At 45.1% G+C, this 13,815-nt stretch overlaps 1 protein-coding gene across 4 annotated transcripts in view; it reads left to right on the top strand.

Annotated features, from left to right (window-relative positions):
- The window catches only part of LOC139337614 (A-kinase anchor protein 13-like), a 45,825-nt gene extending 37,885 nt beyond the window's left edge, over window positions 1–7,940 (top strand). For 2 of the 4 annotated variants that reach the window (XM_070972291.1, XM_070972294.1), the window contains 15 exons: window positions 444–574; window positions 713–789; window positions 899–965; window positions 1,120–1,234; window positions 1,810–1,892; window positions 1,988–2,179; window positions 2,263–2,418; window positions 2,679–2,749; window positions 3,687–3,731; window positions 4,651–4,701; window positions 4,785–4,979; window positions 5,393–5,674; window positions 7,074–7,193; window positions 7,326–7,554; window positions 7,844–7,940. In XM_070972291.1, the coding sequence (XP_070828392.1) occupies window positions 444–574; window positions 713–789; window positions 899–965; window positions 1,120–1,234; window positions 1,810–1,892; window positions 1,988–2,179; window positions 2,263–2,418; window positions 2,679–2,749; window positions 3,687–3,731; window positions 4,651–4,701; window positions 4,785–4,979; window positions 5,393–5,674; window positions 7,074–7,193; window positions 7,326–7,554; window positions 7,844–7,896 (1,867 nt within the window). In that variant the 3' untranslated portion in view covers window positions 7,897–7,940. The remainder of the gene's footprint in view (window positions 1–443; window positions 575–712; window positions 790–898; window positions 966–1,119; window positions 1,235–1,809; window positions 1,893–1,987; window positions 2,180–2,262; window positions 2,419–2,678; window positions 2,750–3,686; window positions 3,732–4,650; window positions 4,702–4,784; window positions 4,980–5,392; window positions 5,675–7,073; window positions 7,194–7,325; window positions 7,555–7,843) is intronic. The other 2 variants (XM_070972292.1, XM_070972293.1) reach the window with 2 other exon arrangements.
- Window positions 7,941–13,815: the final 5,875 nt, after the last annotated feature.

The following is a 13,815-nucleotide window of genomic DNA, read 5'->3' on the forward strand; positions in this document are numbered from 1 at the left end:
TTAGATTTTGAGGTCAAAGTTCGTTTAGGGTTTCGTATTTTCATTTTTATGTCCTCCTGTCAGTTGCTTCATAATTGCTAAACATTTCTAAGATATTTACAGATGATGGAAACAAGTGTTCAGTGTGAATGATGACGAGTTAGACGCTTCCTGTTTTCTGAAATACCTGCACAGCCATGTCAACTTTAATCAAATCAATATGTGAATACATGAATAAATGAGAATAAACTTACACTGAGCGGCCTAATAACAGCACATTACAGTGTGTAGCCTTCAGGCTTCATGCCCATCCTCTGTGAATGAATGTTATCAAGTTACAACAGTTTCCAGAGTGAAGCAGGAGGATCAGATGGACCTTTATTCTTAATCCAAATCTGCACTTTGTAACTCACTGTGGACAAGAGATATGGCTAAACATGGAGCATATTTTCTCTGATCTCCAGTCGCACTGACAGCAAGTCCATCATGAGGATGAAGAGCGGTCAGATGTTCGCTAAAGAGGACCTGATCAGAGGGAGGAAGCTGCTGCATGATGGAGCGCTGCAGCTGAAGAACTCTGCAGGACGACTCAAAGGTTCGAGATGTTTCCGGTCCTCATCAGTCTTTAAACACGTGCATTTGTTCTGCTCTTCAGAGACGAAAAGAAGTTGTGTAAATGATGCATTATGCTTCCAAGCACAGCATGTTAACCGTCTTTGTCTTGGTGTTTCAGACGTCCACGCCATGCTCCTGTCCGACGTGTTGATCTTTCTTCAGGAAAAAGACCAGAAATACGTCTTTGCCTCATTGGTAAGTAGCACACTGCATTTTTTATTTTTGGATTTAAATAAGCAGGATGTGCTCATATTGCATTGATCCCCATGACGGCTCAGTTTGATTTAGACCTGTTTGTCCTCAGGACCAGCGCTCCACAGTCATCTCTTTACAGAATCTGATTGTCAGAGAAGTCGCAAATGAGGAGCGAGGTCAGTCCGTCTTTGTCTTTCTTCCATTTGTTTTCTGATTTTGTTTTCTTTCTTCACACATTTCATCCATTTCTTGGTGTATCTATCAGTCAGTGACGTGGGTAAATGCAGACTGAGTGCATGTGAAGTGCTGATTCAGGTTTGTGTCCCGCAGGTCTCTTTCTGATCACGGCTGGTATAGAGAGACCAGAGATGGTGGAAGTGTTGGCCAGCAGCAAGGAGGAGCGCAACGCATGGAGGGCCATTATACAGGACGCCATGCACTGCATGTGAGCACACACACACACATACACACAAGGAGACAGACGCCACCTGAGTTCTGTTTAGTGCATTGTTTTCTGTGTAAAGAGGGACAAAAACTGTTCTCTCAGGATGAAGATGTTGCTTCACTGTTCAGTGGATCGTGTGAATATCTCTGTTGTTGCATAGCAGCAGAAATTGCCTGTGATGTAAGAGAAGAGGAGGGCTCAAAAGTTTTTACTTTCAGTCAAACAAAAAGTGGCAGAGTAGCAGGAAGTCAGATGATTCCAGCTGTGGGTGGCTGAGATCCCCCTCCCCTCACATGAAGTGCTGACTCTCACAAAGCTGTGGAAAGCGAAAGAACAAGTAGTGGGTTGAATGCATCGCCTTCACATGTGTCAGCACGCCCTCCCACAGCACGCAGGAGGTGTGCTAATTAAACTGATGACTTTAAAACACAGGATCAGAGCGTATTAATTAGCAGGTCTTTGATACAGACACCAGCAATAGCGTAGATTAATTAAGTCTTATATTTGGTTGGATTGAGCCTGAAACGTGTTGGATATTTGAACGTCACGCCGTGGCTATATTTGTGTGTTGCCAGGGAGAAAGACGAGGATGAGGGAGTTCCCAGTGAGACAGAGGAAGACAGGAAGCAGCAGGAGAACCGAGCGAAGGAGATCCGAGGTGAGCGCCCTCGTACAGCATTCTGTTGTGTTCTGTCATATCTGACAAATAATAATAACTAATGTCCTCCAACGTTCATTTGTGTTTTATTCCAGAGCTTCTGCGAAGGAAAGACAAGGAGATCATCTGTTTATTGGAGGAGAAGGTCCACATCTTCAGAGACCTGGGTGACTGTAATCCCGCCCCCGACGACACAAACCCACCAGTCAAGGAGCGGATGCTGTTCAGGGCCACACCTGATGATGTCACAAAGGGAGAGCCAATCATAAAGGACGCCCTGAGAGAAGGTGAGCAGGGTTCTCTATCACACTGTGGGTGTCCCACAGAGGAAATGTTCATATTGACTGTAATATTTTCCATCTCTCCCCAGTGGAGACCCTGCACGCTTTAGTCAACAGCGGCGTCGGTGGAGCAGGCTGCAGTGTTCCAGTTGGCCTGACAGGGGGCAGTGTGGGACCGGTCTGTCTGCCCAGGAGAGCTGAGACGTTCGGAGGCTTCGACAGTCATCAGATGAACAGCAGTAAGAGTAAGACACATAGACTCATGCACACACATAGGTTACCAAACACATATTTAGATTTAGACACTTCAGCGTCTTTTGGTCAACAGTTACGTAAATATCGATAAGCTTTGTTTACTCCACCTGACAGCAGGTCTGTTTTCATTCATTGCTGGTGAATCTTGTCTTGACAAGATGGCGTCAGGTTTATTCCACATGTTGGCTCATGATCCCCCGCTGTGACAGAACTCCTTCAATCCTTCCACTCTTTCCTTCTCTGTCCTCAGATGGAGAGAAGGAAGAGGGGGATGAATCACTAGACCTCCGCAGGACTGAGTCAGACAGCGTGTTGAAGAAGGTGTGTGTCTGTGTGTGTCTGTGTGTTGTCTCTATATGTGTCTCCACAATGCATTATTTATGAATGCATTTTGCTCCCAGATCTCTCTTGAAAAATGAATCTCAGTGTCACTGAGTGTACGTGATAAACAAAGCAGGAATGTGTCCGAGCCGGTGAAATATCTTCTTAACTGAATCTGTGAGGATTCATCTGAACACGCTCACAATGTCCACTTCATATCACGCTATCATTTATCATGCTATGAAGACATTCCCACAGATTTACCATCAATTTGACAATATTGATGATCAAAGGTAGTTAAACAAGGAACACAGTTTTCCCACTGTAAAAACCACATCTATTATGTGGAAGACTGTGTCAAAGCAATAAAATACATAACTAATGATAAATTAGTAACTAATGTTGGATTTACAGTGATGAGTTCTAAAAGGCCATTTTGAAGCTTGAGGTGGAAGTTATGTTAGTCTTGCATGAAGCTAGCTACATGCTAACATGCCAGTGTTATCTCTAAGTGACTCAGCAGAGATGTCTTTATTAGCACTGTCCCACTACTTTGCTATTTAGTGTCACAGTTTGAAATAAAAAGACAATGAAAAAGTGTTTCCCAGCAGCAGACAAAGATGACTCAAGTGTCACAGCAGTGCTGTATCATTCTCCACTCCACTCTCCAGACCTCTGCTCCAGCCGAGCACGCTCACATCCGCTCCTCATCTGTGCCTTTCCCACATCTCACTGCTATTCATAATCTATAAGGACTCCCTGCCTGCATTATATAACAGTATGGCTGCATGGATGTTACATGTACTGTAATTATTAATGTGTGTGCGTGCGTGTGTGTGTGTGTGTGTGTGTGTGTGTGTGTGTGTGTGTGTGTGTGTGTGTGTGTGTGTGTGTGTGTGTGTGTGTGTGTGTGTGTGTGTGTGTGTGTGCACCTCAGGGAGCCACTGCCAGCCTACAGATGTTGCTGAAGAGGAGCAATGAGGTAAGTGTGTGGGCTTCATGTTTCAGCCCTGCCCCACCCGTTGGCCTGTTTCTAGCTCTGACTGCAGCGCTAATGCCAGAGACCTTTTTACTGTTGAGCTTTTAGCCTGTGATCATTTGTATATTCCAGCAGCATGCAAGTGGTAGTCCCTTTACGCTGCTCACAAAACAAACAAATATAGATCGATGAATAAATAAGAAGTCATAGAAATAAAGTACAATTGTTGGTGGAGGATGAGTTGAGGAGTCTCACAGCCTGAGGAAAGAAGCTGCTCTGTAGTCTGGTGTTACGGCAGCAGATACTTCTGTATCGCTTGCCAGACAGCAGCAGGGTGAACAGGCTGTGGCTGAGGGGGGTATTGTCTTTTAGTATTGTTTGGGTTGTGTGCAGGCACCTCACCACCCACTGTGGGTAAAGCAGGTGGTGCTTCCAGTATGGAATTGTTTCAAGGCTTGTTTGCCCAAATTCTAAAAGAAAATCATATTTTGTGACTGGCAGAAACACATCTCCTCATCCTCCCCACCTTAGGTAAGATATCAGTCGTCGAGCATCATACTGAAAGTGTGGGATTATTCCGTTAATTCCAGTCTAACGTTGGCTTCCCTCTGCCCTCACTGACTGTTTCACTGTATCTGTCTGAATCATCCCAAATGATGCTGCGAGCTTTAGAGCTGCTACATTACCCAGCAAGCATTGTCACGAGTGTTGAAAAGCTGCACATTAATATCAAGTCTGAATGAAAGCAGAGAGGAATATTTTGTTTTCTTTTTACAATAACCTCCGCCTGTGACATAAGGCCATAGTGTGAAAATGTATTAATCCAGGTTGACAAATGCGCTCTAGGCAGATGGCTGCTGGGTCTTAAAATAGTTCCGTCATTATTGAAACCTCAGTGTAATTTAATGCTGCGTTCCTCCAGCAGGTCCAGCACAGTGTGACACATCTTCACGACCTGCTGATTTCACTGCAGGTACCACAAACACACCTTCATCCCCTCTACAGTCGCCTCACTTTCATTCTCATTCATCGCTAACCGTCTCCTCCTGCGTCTAGGCTGTGGTGGTCCAGCAGGACTCGTTCATCGAGGACCAGCGGCAGGCCCTTAGCGACCGGCTCACCGCCAACTCCTCCAGACACTCGTCCTCTTCCTCACTGTCGTCCTCTTCCTCCTCTCGCCCCTCTTCGCTCATCGAGCAGGAGAAGCACAGGAGCCTGGAGAGGCAGCGACAGGAGGCTGCCAGCCTGCAGGTTCGCTTTCATTGCCGCTTCCTCTTCAGTAACTCAGTTTCCGTCCAAAGGCAGCACGGGTTTTAATGAAAATGCGAAAATGTGCCTGTTAAGAGTTGATTCATCGAGATAGCAGTAGGTGATGCCAATTCTCAAGGAGCGATTATTCCTTTGCAGAAGAAGAGGGTGCAAGAAGATGATTAAAAGAGCATCAGTTAAACCTCAAACCTATGAAAAACAATGTAAAAAAAAACATGATGGAAATGTGGCTTTTCTGTTTGAATCATGGCTGCAGTGACATTAGATTCTATTTATATTTATCACTAAGATGCTCTGTATCTGACATCTGTTTGAATCCAGTCCCGTACCTCAACCTAACGTGCAGTCTTACGCTCAGTTTAACATCTACGCTCCTTTGTGGTTTTGTTTTTCAGAAACAGCAGGCTGCACACCAGGAGGAAAAGAGGAGGAGAGAGAAGGCATGGGAGCTGAGGGAGAAAGGCCTGGCAGAGCGGGAGGAGCGGCTGAGGGTGGAGGAGGAGGAGACCAGGAGGAGGCGTCATGAGCTAATGGAGGAGAGAGAAATGATGCAGAAGAAGAAGGAGGAGTACCAGAGAGAGCTGGAGAGGCTGAGGGAGGCACAGAGGAGGCTGGAGAGAGACAAGGAGTCTCTGAGGAAAGACACTGAGAGACTGGACGCCATGAAGAGAGACGAGGTCAGAGTCCATTTCTGATGCAGCTCCTGTCCTCTGGTCCATCCCCACAGGTCCCACCTCACTGACGTACTTCATTTACATACACTGTTGGAGGTCACGTGTTACACTGTACACGTTTCTTTGATAGAACGTGTACCAGTGATGGTGGTGATGGAGTTGTCTCCATGTCAGGGATTGCAGTCATGGGTGTGCAGAGCGAACATTAGGGGGCTGAGCAAAGCTGATGGGGGATTCTGGGTTTGAGCACTAGAGCGGCAGAGGTGTGACCGCTAGTCTGAACAACTGTCTGGATTCTGTTTGTGAGGAAGTATTGTCCAGTGGCAGAGTGTGAGGTTTGCTGCTTTCATGGAGGAGGTTGTGTTGAATGCTGAGGTGAAATCAACAAACAGCACTCTGATGAAAGTGTTGTTACTTCCAAGGTGTGTGAAGGGCGGCGGAGAGATCGTCTCTGTGGATCTGTTGGCTCTGAATGCAACCTGGTGGATGTCCAGGCTGGCTGGATGTCGTCTTTAATGTGCTTTAGCCCTTTTCCCATACAGATGTGCTGCATCAGCTCAGCAGGGCAGGGATTTCCATCTCCATTGCAGCATGGCTGAAGGTGTGTCTCTAACTGATGACACACTCATCCTGAGTTGGTGATGTTTAAAAGTGTGCTTCCAGCGATCAGCAGCTCACTACAGCCCTTGATGCGCGTTACTTTTCTGTTGTGTACAGCCGGCTGCTTATCATGGTGGATTTACGGGCTGTTGCCATTCTCCTTTTTGCTTTGCTTGCTGCAGTTATATCTGCTTTGTCTGTAAAATAAACATGTCGCTGAATCATCCCTGAATGATGATGATGGAATTTAGATAAAACAGTTTTGAGGTCTGTTTGATTAAAATCACCAGCTGAAATAAGAAAGCCATCTGTTTTTGTCATGTGACTGCCGATGACCCCATACCGTCCCTGTGGTACATAGGAATTGATGTAATTGATGTAAACGCAGAAGCCGCCTCTCCTCGTCATACTGGAGATTTGTTGAGTCCAACAGCTTGATCCAGGATGTTGCGATGGAGTCGGGCCTCTGCTAAGATGTCGGCACAGCAGTCTCTGAAAAATTATTTAAACGTCTGAAGGAGCTACTGGTCGCATGCCGCAGCTGGAGGTCAGCAAAAGACTTCTCTCTTAAATTATGTCAGTCAGTGTTGCTGCATCGGGATCTGCTGGTGTGCAGGTTGAAGAGGTCTTCATGTCTCCGTGGTGCAGTGCTCTAAGGCACACATCATATAATCACTATGTCCTGGACCCAGATCTTTGATCCTCCATGACATTACCCTCAAACTAGCAGGTTGGATGTGTGTCTTTGTGGCTTCATGTTCTGTGATTTAATGTCTCTCTTGTCTCTATGCATTATTTGCAGTTGGAGCAGCTTCAGAGGTACCAGCGGACTCCCTCCACCACCTCTGAAGACTCCATAAGGTTCCACAGCTGCGAGTCTCTGGATCAGGAGTCAAAACACGCAACAGAACAGTTGAAAGAGGTGAAGAATAAAGTCCTCATGAGAAAAGAATTCACATAGATATAATGAACCAGTGTGTCTGTGCAGTTTGGTTGTATTTGTTGAGTCCTATAACAGCTTACAAGAACTCTTCTTTTTCTGCATGCACTGCAGGTGGAGCTCTCATCCTCTGCCCCAACCAAAGAACCTTTCCTCCGCATCGGATCCAAGAGGATGGGCAAAAACTTTAACCCCTTCTCCTCCTCGTCCTCGTCCTCCTCAAAGCCTCAGGGAGCAGAGAAGGAGTCTCAGCTGCCCACCAGGCTGCTCCAGCTGGCCAAACCCAAAGAGAAGAAAGACAAGAAGAAGAAGAAGGGGAAAGGAGGGGAGCAGACGCAGACAGGTACGACGAACAAAGCCCACCCTGACACTCGCAGGCTGAACAATCTGCGCTCACCCCCCTTAATGTTGAATAAGTCTTACACATTGGCCTTCATGCTCACAATTAGATGTTCAGATTGATACTGCTCTCATGTCAGTATGGTAAGGATGAAGCTACAGCCTCGCAATCCTTAGCTTAGCTTAGCATAAAGACTAGAAACAGGGGGAAACAACTAGCCTGACTTTTTCCAAAAGCAAAAATCCACGTACCAGCATCTTATTTGTTAACTTGTGTCTTCATGTCTCTTTAGAAAGCAAAGTGACGTCTGATCCTCAGAACGATGGAGATATCTTCTTCTGCTGAGGACCTGGACGATGTGAAATTAACCTTCCTGAGGAGCCAGACAACTGGCCAGCATAGCAAACAAGATCCTGATTGTTCCTTGACCCTCTATCTGGATATAAAGCGTGTCTTTGCTGACAGACATGTGTCCCGGGTAAACAGAGGCATTCATCTCCTCCCACAGACACCAGGTGACGATATGCTGAGCTGATCACTCAATCAGGAAGACTTTAATCGACACATGTGCCAAGAAAATCCTCTACAACCCTCCATCGTTTAGGGATGTGACGGGAAGCCAAGGAGGACCAAACAAAAGCGGTGTGAGGAGCACGAGAGGAAAACAGACTCTTGATTTCTTCCAGCTGTCCGTCACAGATCGTGTGCTAGCACGTGGTGCTTCAGGTCAAATCTCCTCAAACGTAGCAAACCTTAGCTTTAACATCACCCAACAATAAGTGCCATTTCTTCAAGTATTTCTTCAGCTAACTTTGAATGCTTGTGATACCAGTGACCCCTGAGTTTCATTGAAGGGGTCCCAGGCTGAACACATTTTAATCTAATGTGTGATTTGTACGTCCCTCCCTTCGCTCCAACTCTGGTTTGACCAGTCGAGCTAAACGAGCCCGCCATGTCTCGCTGTCCACACGCTGTGCTGAGGTCAGTGCGGGCAGTCAGTGTGTGCAGCAAGGCCACAGACCTCCAGACACAGTCAATCAGTGACACGTCAGTCTGCAGACAGATGGATGGATCTGCAGAGACGGAGGTCAGAGTGGGAAGGATGAGCAGAGACTCCGTGGTTTTAGTGCCTTAACTCTTCTGTTGAATGTAATGTAATGATGTAACGAGTGGAGTGAAGTGCATGCTCAGAGCAGGTGTTTTTAATCCTGCTGTTGTCAGATAATCACCTCCAGGCTCGAGAATTCATAGTTTTTTTCTTTGTTTTTTTAAGGCGGTCATCTCCGTCAGTCGTGAGATGTCCCCGTCAGTACGGACGAACAGACTGTAAGCCCAGTGCGAGCTCTGTGGGAGAATCAGCGCTCATCTTTAATCAGCATTTAGTGTGACAATCGCCACAGTGCAACAGTCACTGCAGCACAACAGGATCAGGAGGACAAAGGTTTTAACATGCACTTTATACACACCAGAGACAGATGTTGTATTTTAAGGCTCTGTCATTTCCAAATAATTTCATCCTGATTCCTTTTCAGTCATTTGGCCCTCAAATGCTCCATTTAAACCCAAATGAATTTATTCTTTATTGTGTTAAATTGTCCTGTAAATACACAGCACCTACACCTGAAAGATTCATAAGAAGTGTACCGATTGATCACTGTGTCAGTTGGCCTGTCGTTAGCGTGAATTGATACCGTTCTTTGTCGTAGAAGTCCAAGTAAATGTCATGGAAATGATTTGGAAATGACAGAACTGTAAAGTGGAGCATGAGAGCAGCAGTACTTAGTCGTGTCGTAGTGGGTTGGGTCAGAATTCAGTATTATTGAATTGAGGCTTTTACTGGATTTATCTTGAGATGATTTGATCGTATCATGTTATTGTTTTACAGACCTCTGTGGTCAGTTGAGTTAGTTCATATGTGACACATTTTAAGAGCTTTTCCCTCACTTCCTGTCATTGAGCATCGGTGCGACTTGGAAAGATGTGTTGACCACAGTCTCACCTCAAAGGCCTTTTAGTAGCTCCTCTAGAGCTTTTGACCCCGTGGCACAGGCTTCATGAGCACACTGGGATCAATCTGTCACCACTGAAGTGCAGATGTTCAAACATGTCAGGACTCTGAGCACCCCTCAGCTCAACGTCCACGTCGATGTCAGTCAGTTTGGATTTATTCGTGTCATCACACACACACACACATTTGCCTCTTTGTGATCAACGCTGATATTAGAAATCAGGAATGTTGCAATGTTGAGTTCAGTCACATGTCCGGCTCTGCTTTGTAGAAAGTCTTCAAATGAGAGATAATCACAGAGTGCATAGGAATCATGGCAGAAAAATATCCCAATTTGTTGGGTTAAGGGCTCACTGTCATTTTCATTCAATCATCGTTGGTGGTGCTGTACATTGTCAGATAGTAGCTGGAAACATTATTGGGCTCAGCTGAACAGAGGAGCAGAGACGAGCCTTCGTTTCTAACTCCCTCTGGTCTGTCTGAGCCTGTGTGATGACAGTATTTTAGCAAGACGGCCCTTTGTTTTCTCATCTATTTCCATTCATCATCGCAGTTTGCTGTTGCTCAGCACTTCCTCCATCTGCTTCACGTTCAAATCCTTCAGGAGTCCAGGAGGTAACGTCTCCATTTCCCAGAAGCTCTTTTATCTTGAAACAAAGTAGAATCAATCCAAGTGAATTCCTCTGAGAGCGAAGAGCATCGCAGTTTCACAGAGCTCCCAGGAGCTGACTGATGGAACAATGCTGCAGAAACACACAGTGCGGCTACTTGTTGCTATTATTTCACACCCACCCATTATTTGACAATTGACGGCATACACCAAAGCCAGGTTTAGAGTATGCTTGTATTTTGAAAAGACAATCCTGAGCTCGGGATTCATCCAGCAACGCTTTCAGCCTGTTTCGAATCGTATTGGAAAGACAATCATCAGTGCAGAGGATCACGAGTGAAATGATAAAAACCATTTACGAATGGTTTCCTCAGACGCTTTCTCTGTGCTCTGCAGTGCAGTGCAGATGCTCCCTCTGCACTCAAAGTGGATGACAAGGACAAGTACAAACCAACCCTTCCTCAAAATCCTCCCCCTTAATCCAAATATCGTGTCTCTCCCTGTCCTCGTCCCCTCTCCGGCCCTGCTGGGACTGATAAGGCCGGCACACAGAGGATGCCTCGAGGCTCGTATTCATCCCCCGTCGTCCCGCTGCAGTAATGATTCATAGCTTTAGATTTTCACCACATTGATTTTTGCCTCCTGTTCTCTGCGGAGAAGCCTTTCATAGGAGGCTGCAGTCTGAAGAATAATATTTCAGCCTGCAGTGTCACTTCCCGCCTTGCTGCTGAGACGAGCACATTTCTGCTGAATCTGAAAGTTCAGCGGCCCATCTCTAATTCACTGCAGCTCCCTCTTCTTCTTCTTCTTCTTCTTCTTCTTCTTCTTCTCTGTCACTCACTGTTGAGTGTGAGATCACCAGCGATGGCTCGTCTTCCTCAGTCCTCCAGTCTTTTTTATCGAGAGGCAAAGCACAGTCAGATTCCTTTGCAGATGCGTTTCCCTGCAGATCCACATCAAAGCCACTTCCCTGAGCAGCAGTATATTTCAAAGATAACTGCTGTGTGTTTTCACAGCGTCACACCGCCTTAAGATGACCTACGCGAGAGAAATGTTTTCTACCTGTTCTGTGCCTGACTTTTTTTATGCTACAGCGTGCAGATCTGCTCTGTAAATAACAAGCCCTGTGCTCAAGTTTAAAAGAAGTTTAGAGCTTGGTGTCATGGTAGCGCCCCCTGTCTGTGCACTAACCAGTCAGACTACAAAGACTTCATTTAAAGCTGTATTTGCAGCAACCGACTGCAGCTTTCCAGCTAATGCCTCCTTCTTTACGGACACTTCCTGTGTCGCGGCGAACATCAGCGTCCAGGCTAGAGAGCTCATAAGCTGGTCGGCTGTGGCACGTGAACATCAGTCGGTTTCCATGCTAAATCACAGCTATCTAACAAAACCCTTTCAGTGGATTGATCTCCAAAGACATCTTGTTCTTCGCCTTGATGGCCAATTGGGACTTCAGTTGGACTTAAATCTAGATTTAGCACCATATATCCGATGAAATATGAAAAGGATCTGAAAAACCCAAATTAATAGAGAAAGGACTAAGATGTTAGATGACAAACCCTCTTAATTTATTGCTTTCTTTTATTGACTTTTTTATTTTTAAAGAAACTTTAGAAAGATCATCAAGCACAAGGTGTTCTTTCTTTTAATAAAACTCATGTATCTTTTTTTTTTTCAACCCTGCTCTACATTTCAAGCCAAAGGATTGGATCTCGTCGTGTTTTCAGTGTAAATCACAGCAGCGATGCTACATGGTAGCAGCCAGAGGCCTGCTGTGGAGAGGGAGATTCTGATCCAGAGAGCCCCCCCAGAGTGATGTCCTTCAGCAGGGTTCAGTGTCCTTCAGCTGGGTTCACTGTTCCTGAGTAAAAACCAGACTTTGATTTCACTAAAGTTGGATGTGAGTCCCGTTGGAGGATGTCTACGCAGGGCTGTTTTTCCCTCAAGGCGTAATCTGAAGCTTTGGCTCCCTGAGATGAGCTAAATCACAGACCGCTGTTTGATCATAGCGTTTAGTGGTTTGAGGAGGAAGTGAAACCTGGAATCTTGAGTTTTGCAGAGAGAGGAGCATGCTGGGAGGTCTGGCTCTCCTCTCCCCCACATTTACCCCTTCAGCGTGCACTATTTTACTAAAACCATTCATAAGGAATTTGACAAACTCACGTTAGACCTTACAGTTTTTGCACTGTGAGCTTTTTTTGAAATGTATTTGTACTAAAAGCAGAAGGTACAAAGTTTATTTTTCTCATTTTATGTACAAAGAAAAAAAAGGGCAAAACAAGACATTTTGTAAATATGTTTTATGTACAAATTTGAACTTCCAAAGTATTGACGACTGTGGATTTTGTTTAGTTGGATGATTGTTTTTTTAATAAATAATAAAGCTTTATTTAATTGTCTTCTTCCTGTTTTAAAAATGTACAGTCATTTTCTCCCTTCAATAAACAACCGTGCTGTTTGTCATGTGATGCATGATGTGTGGTTCTTTTGATGGAGGGAGGAAGACTGCAGGATAAAGAAGAAGAAAACAGAGTGGTGATGTCAGCTTTGTCAGCTTGGAGTTTTGCGTTTCTCTATATGCTTTGCTTTTTTTGTAGCTTCCTCTTGGATTCATGCTGCTTACACTCTGGCACTGCCGGACTTCACGTTATTGTTATTGTTATTGTCTCTGGGCTTCACACTGTCTGCCCAAAGGCTCCAACCCAGACACTGCCTGAAGCAAAATAAGAAAGTACAGTAATAAAAAGTGGAGGAAAATGGCCTCAATGGCATCAGTTAAATAGAATTTGACTTTCATTAAAATGACTTCAATGCACCACCCTTCAAAAAGGGAAAACTAATAGCCAATTAATGAAGTCTCATCAAATATACGACCCTATCAGTGTGGAACTCTGATTGATAATGAAATTAGTGATCAGGTAAACTAACGAACTCAGCTCAACTGAACTTACGAATGAATGGATCGTTGCAGGAAGTGATTCACTTCAGTTTGTTCGGCCTAAACATTTGTTCTTATGAACAAAATATTCATAGTTATTTTCCGAGAGGACATCTGGCAAGTACAGGGAGACGCATCTTATGCAGCAATGATGACACATGTAGGTGTATCGTGCAGTTCTTGCAGACTGGAGCAGACTGGTCCAACTCGGCCCCATCAGTCATCAGACCCATTTAGGTACAATCCTAATGTGTGTCCCAGCCTTTACTGTGCCAAAGAATTTCCTGTTTAAGTTTCAGGGCAGAACATTATTACACACACTTCAGAGTAAAATGTCAGCTCTTGATTACTTTGGAAAAACACAAACCCGTTATTTATCACCTCACTGATGACAATGATGAGAAACTGTATGTCACATGTATCGTTTGGAAGGTGTCACTCATAGTGTCAAACCCGCAGTGTCAACCCTCAGTAGTTCCCCTCAGCTCTATGTAGCTTTAGATTTGTGTTTCAGTTCATTGTTTTGGTTTTACATCCTCCAAATTTACTGTTTTGGTTGAATCTCACCTCTCATATCGCTGTTTTCTGCCGCAGCAGGCAGCTATGTTCAGTGAAGAAAAATAAACCTGCTGTGCACCACCTGCCCAGCAGCAGACAGCAGGCAGACAGAGATTTCCCTCAGGAGTTGGTGGAGACCGAAGAGAGAGC

The sequence above is a fragment of the Chaetodon trifascialis genome, chromosome 10, assembly GCF_039877785.1.
Source record: "Chaetodon trifascialis isolate fChaTrf1 chromosome 10, fChaTrf1.hap1, whole genome shotgun sequence".
NCBI lineage: Eukaryota > Metazoa > Chordata > Actinopteri > Chaetodontiformes > Chaetodontidae > Chaetodon > Chaetodon trifascialis.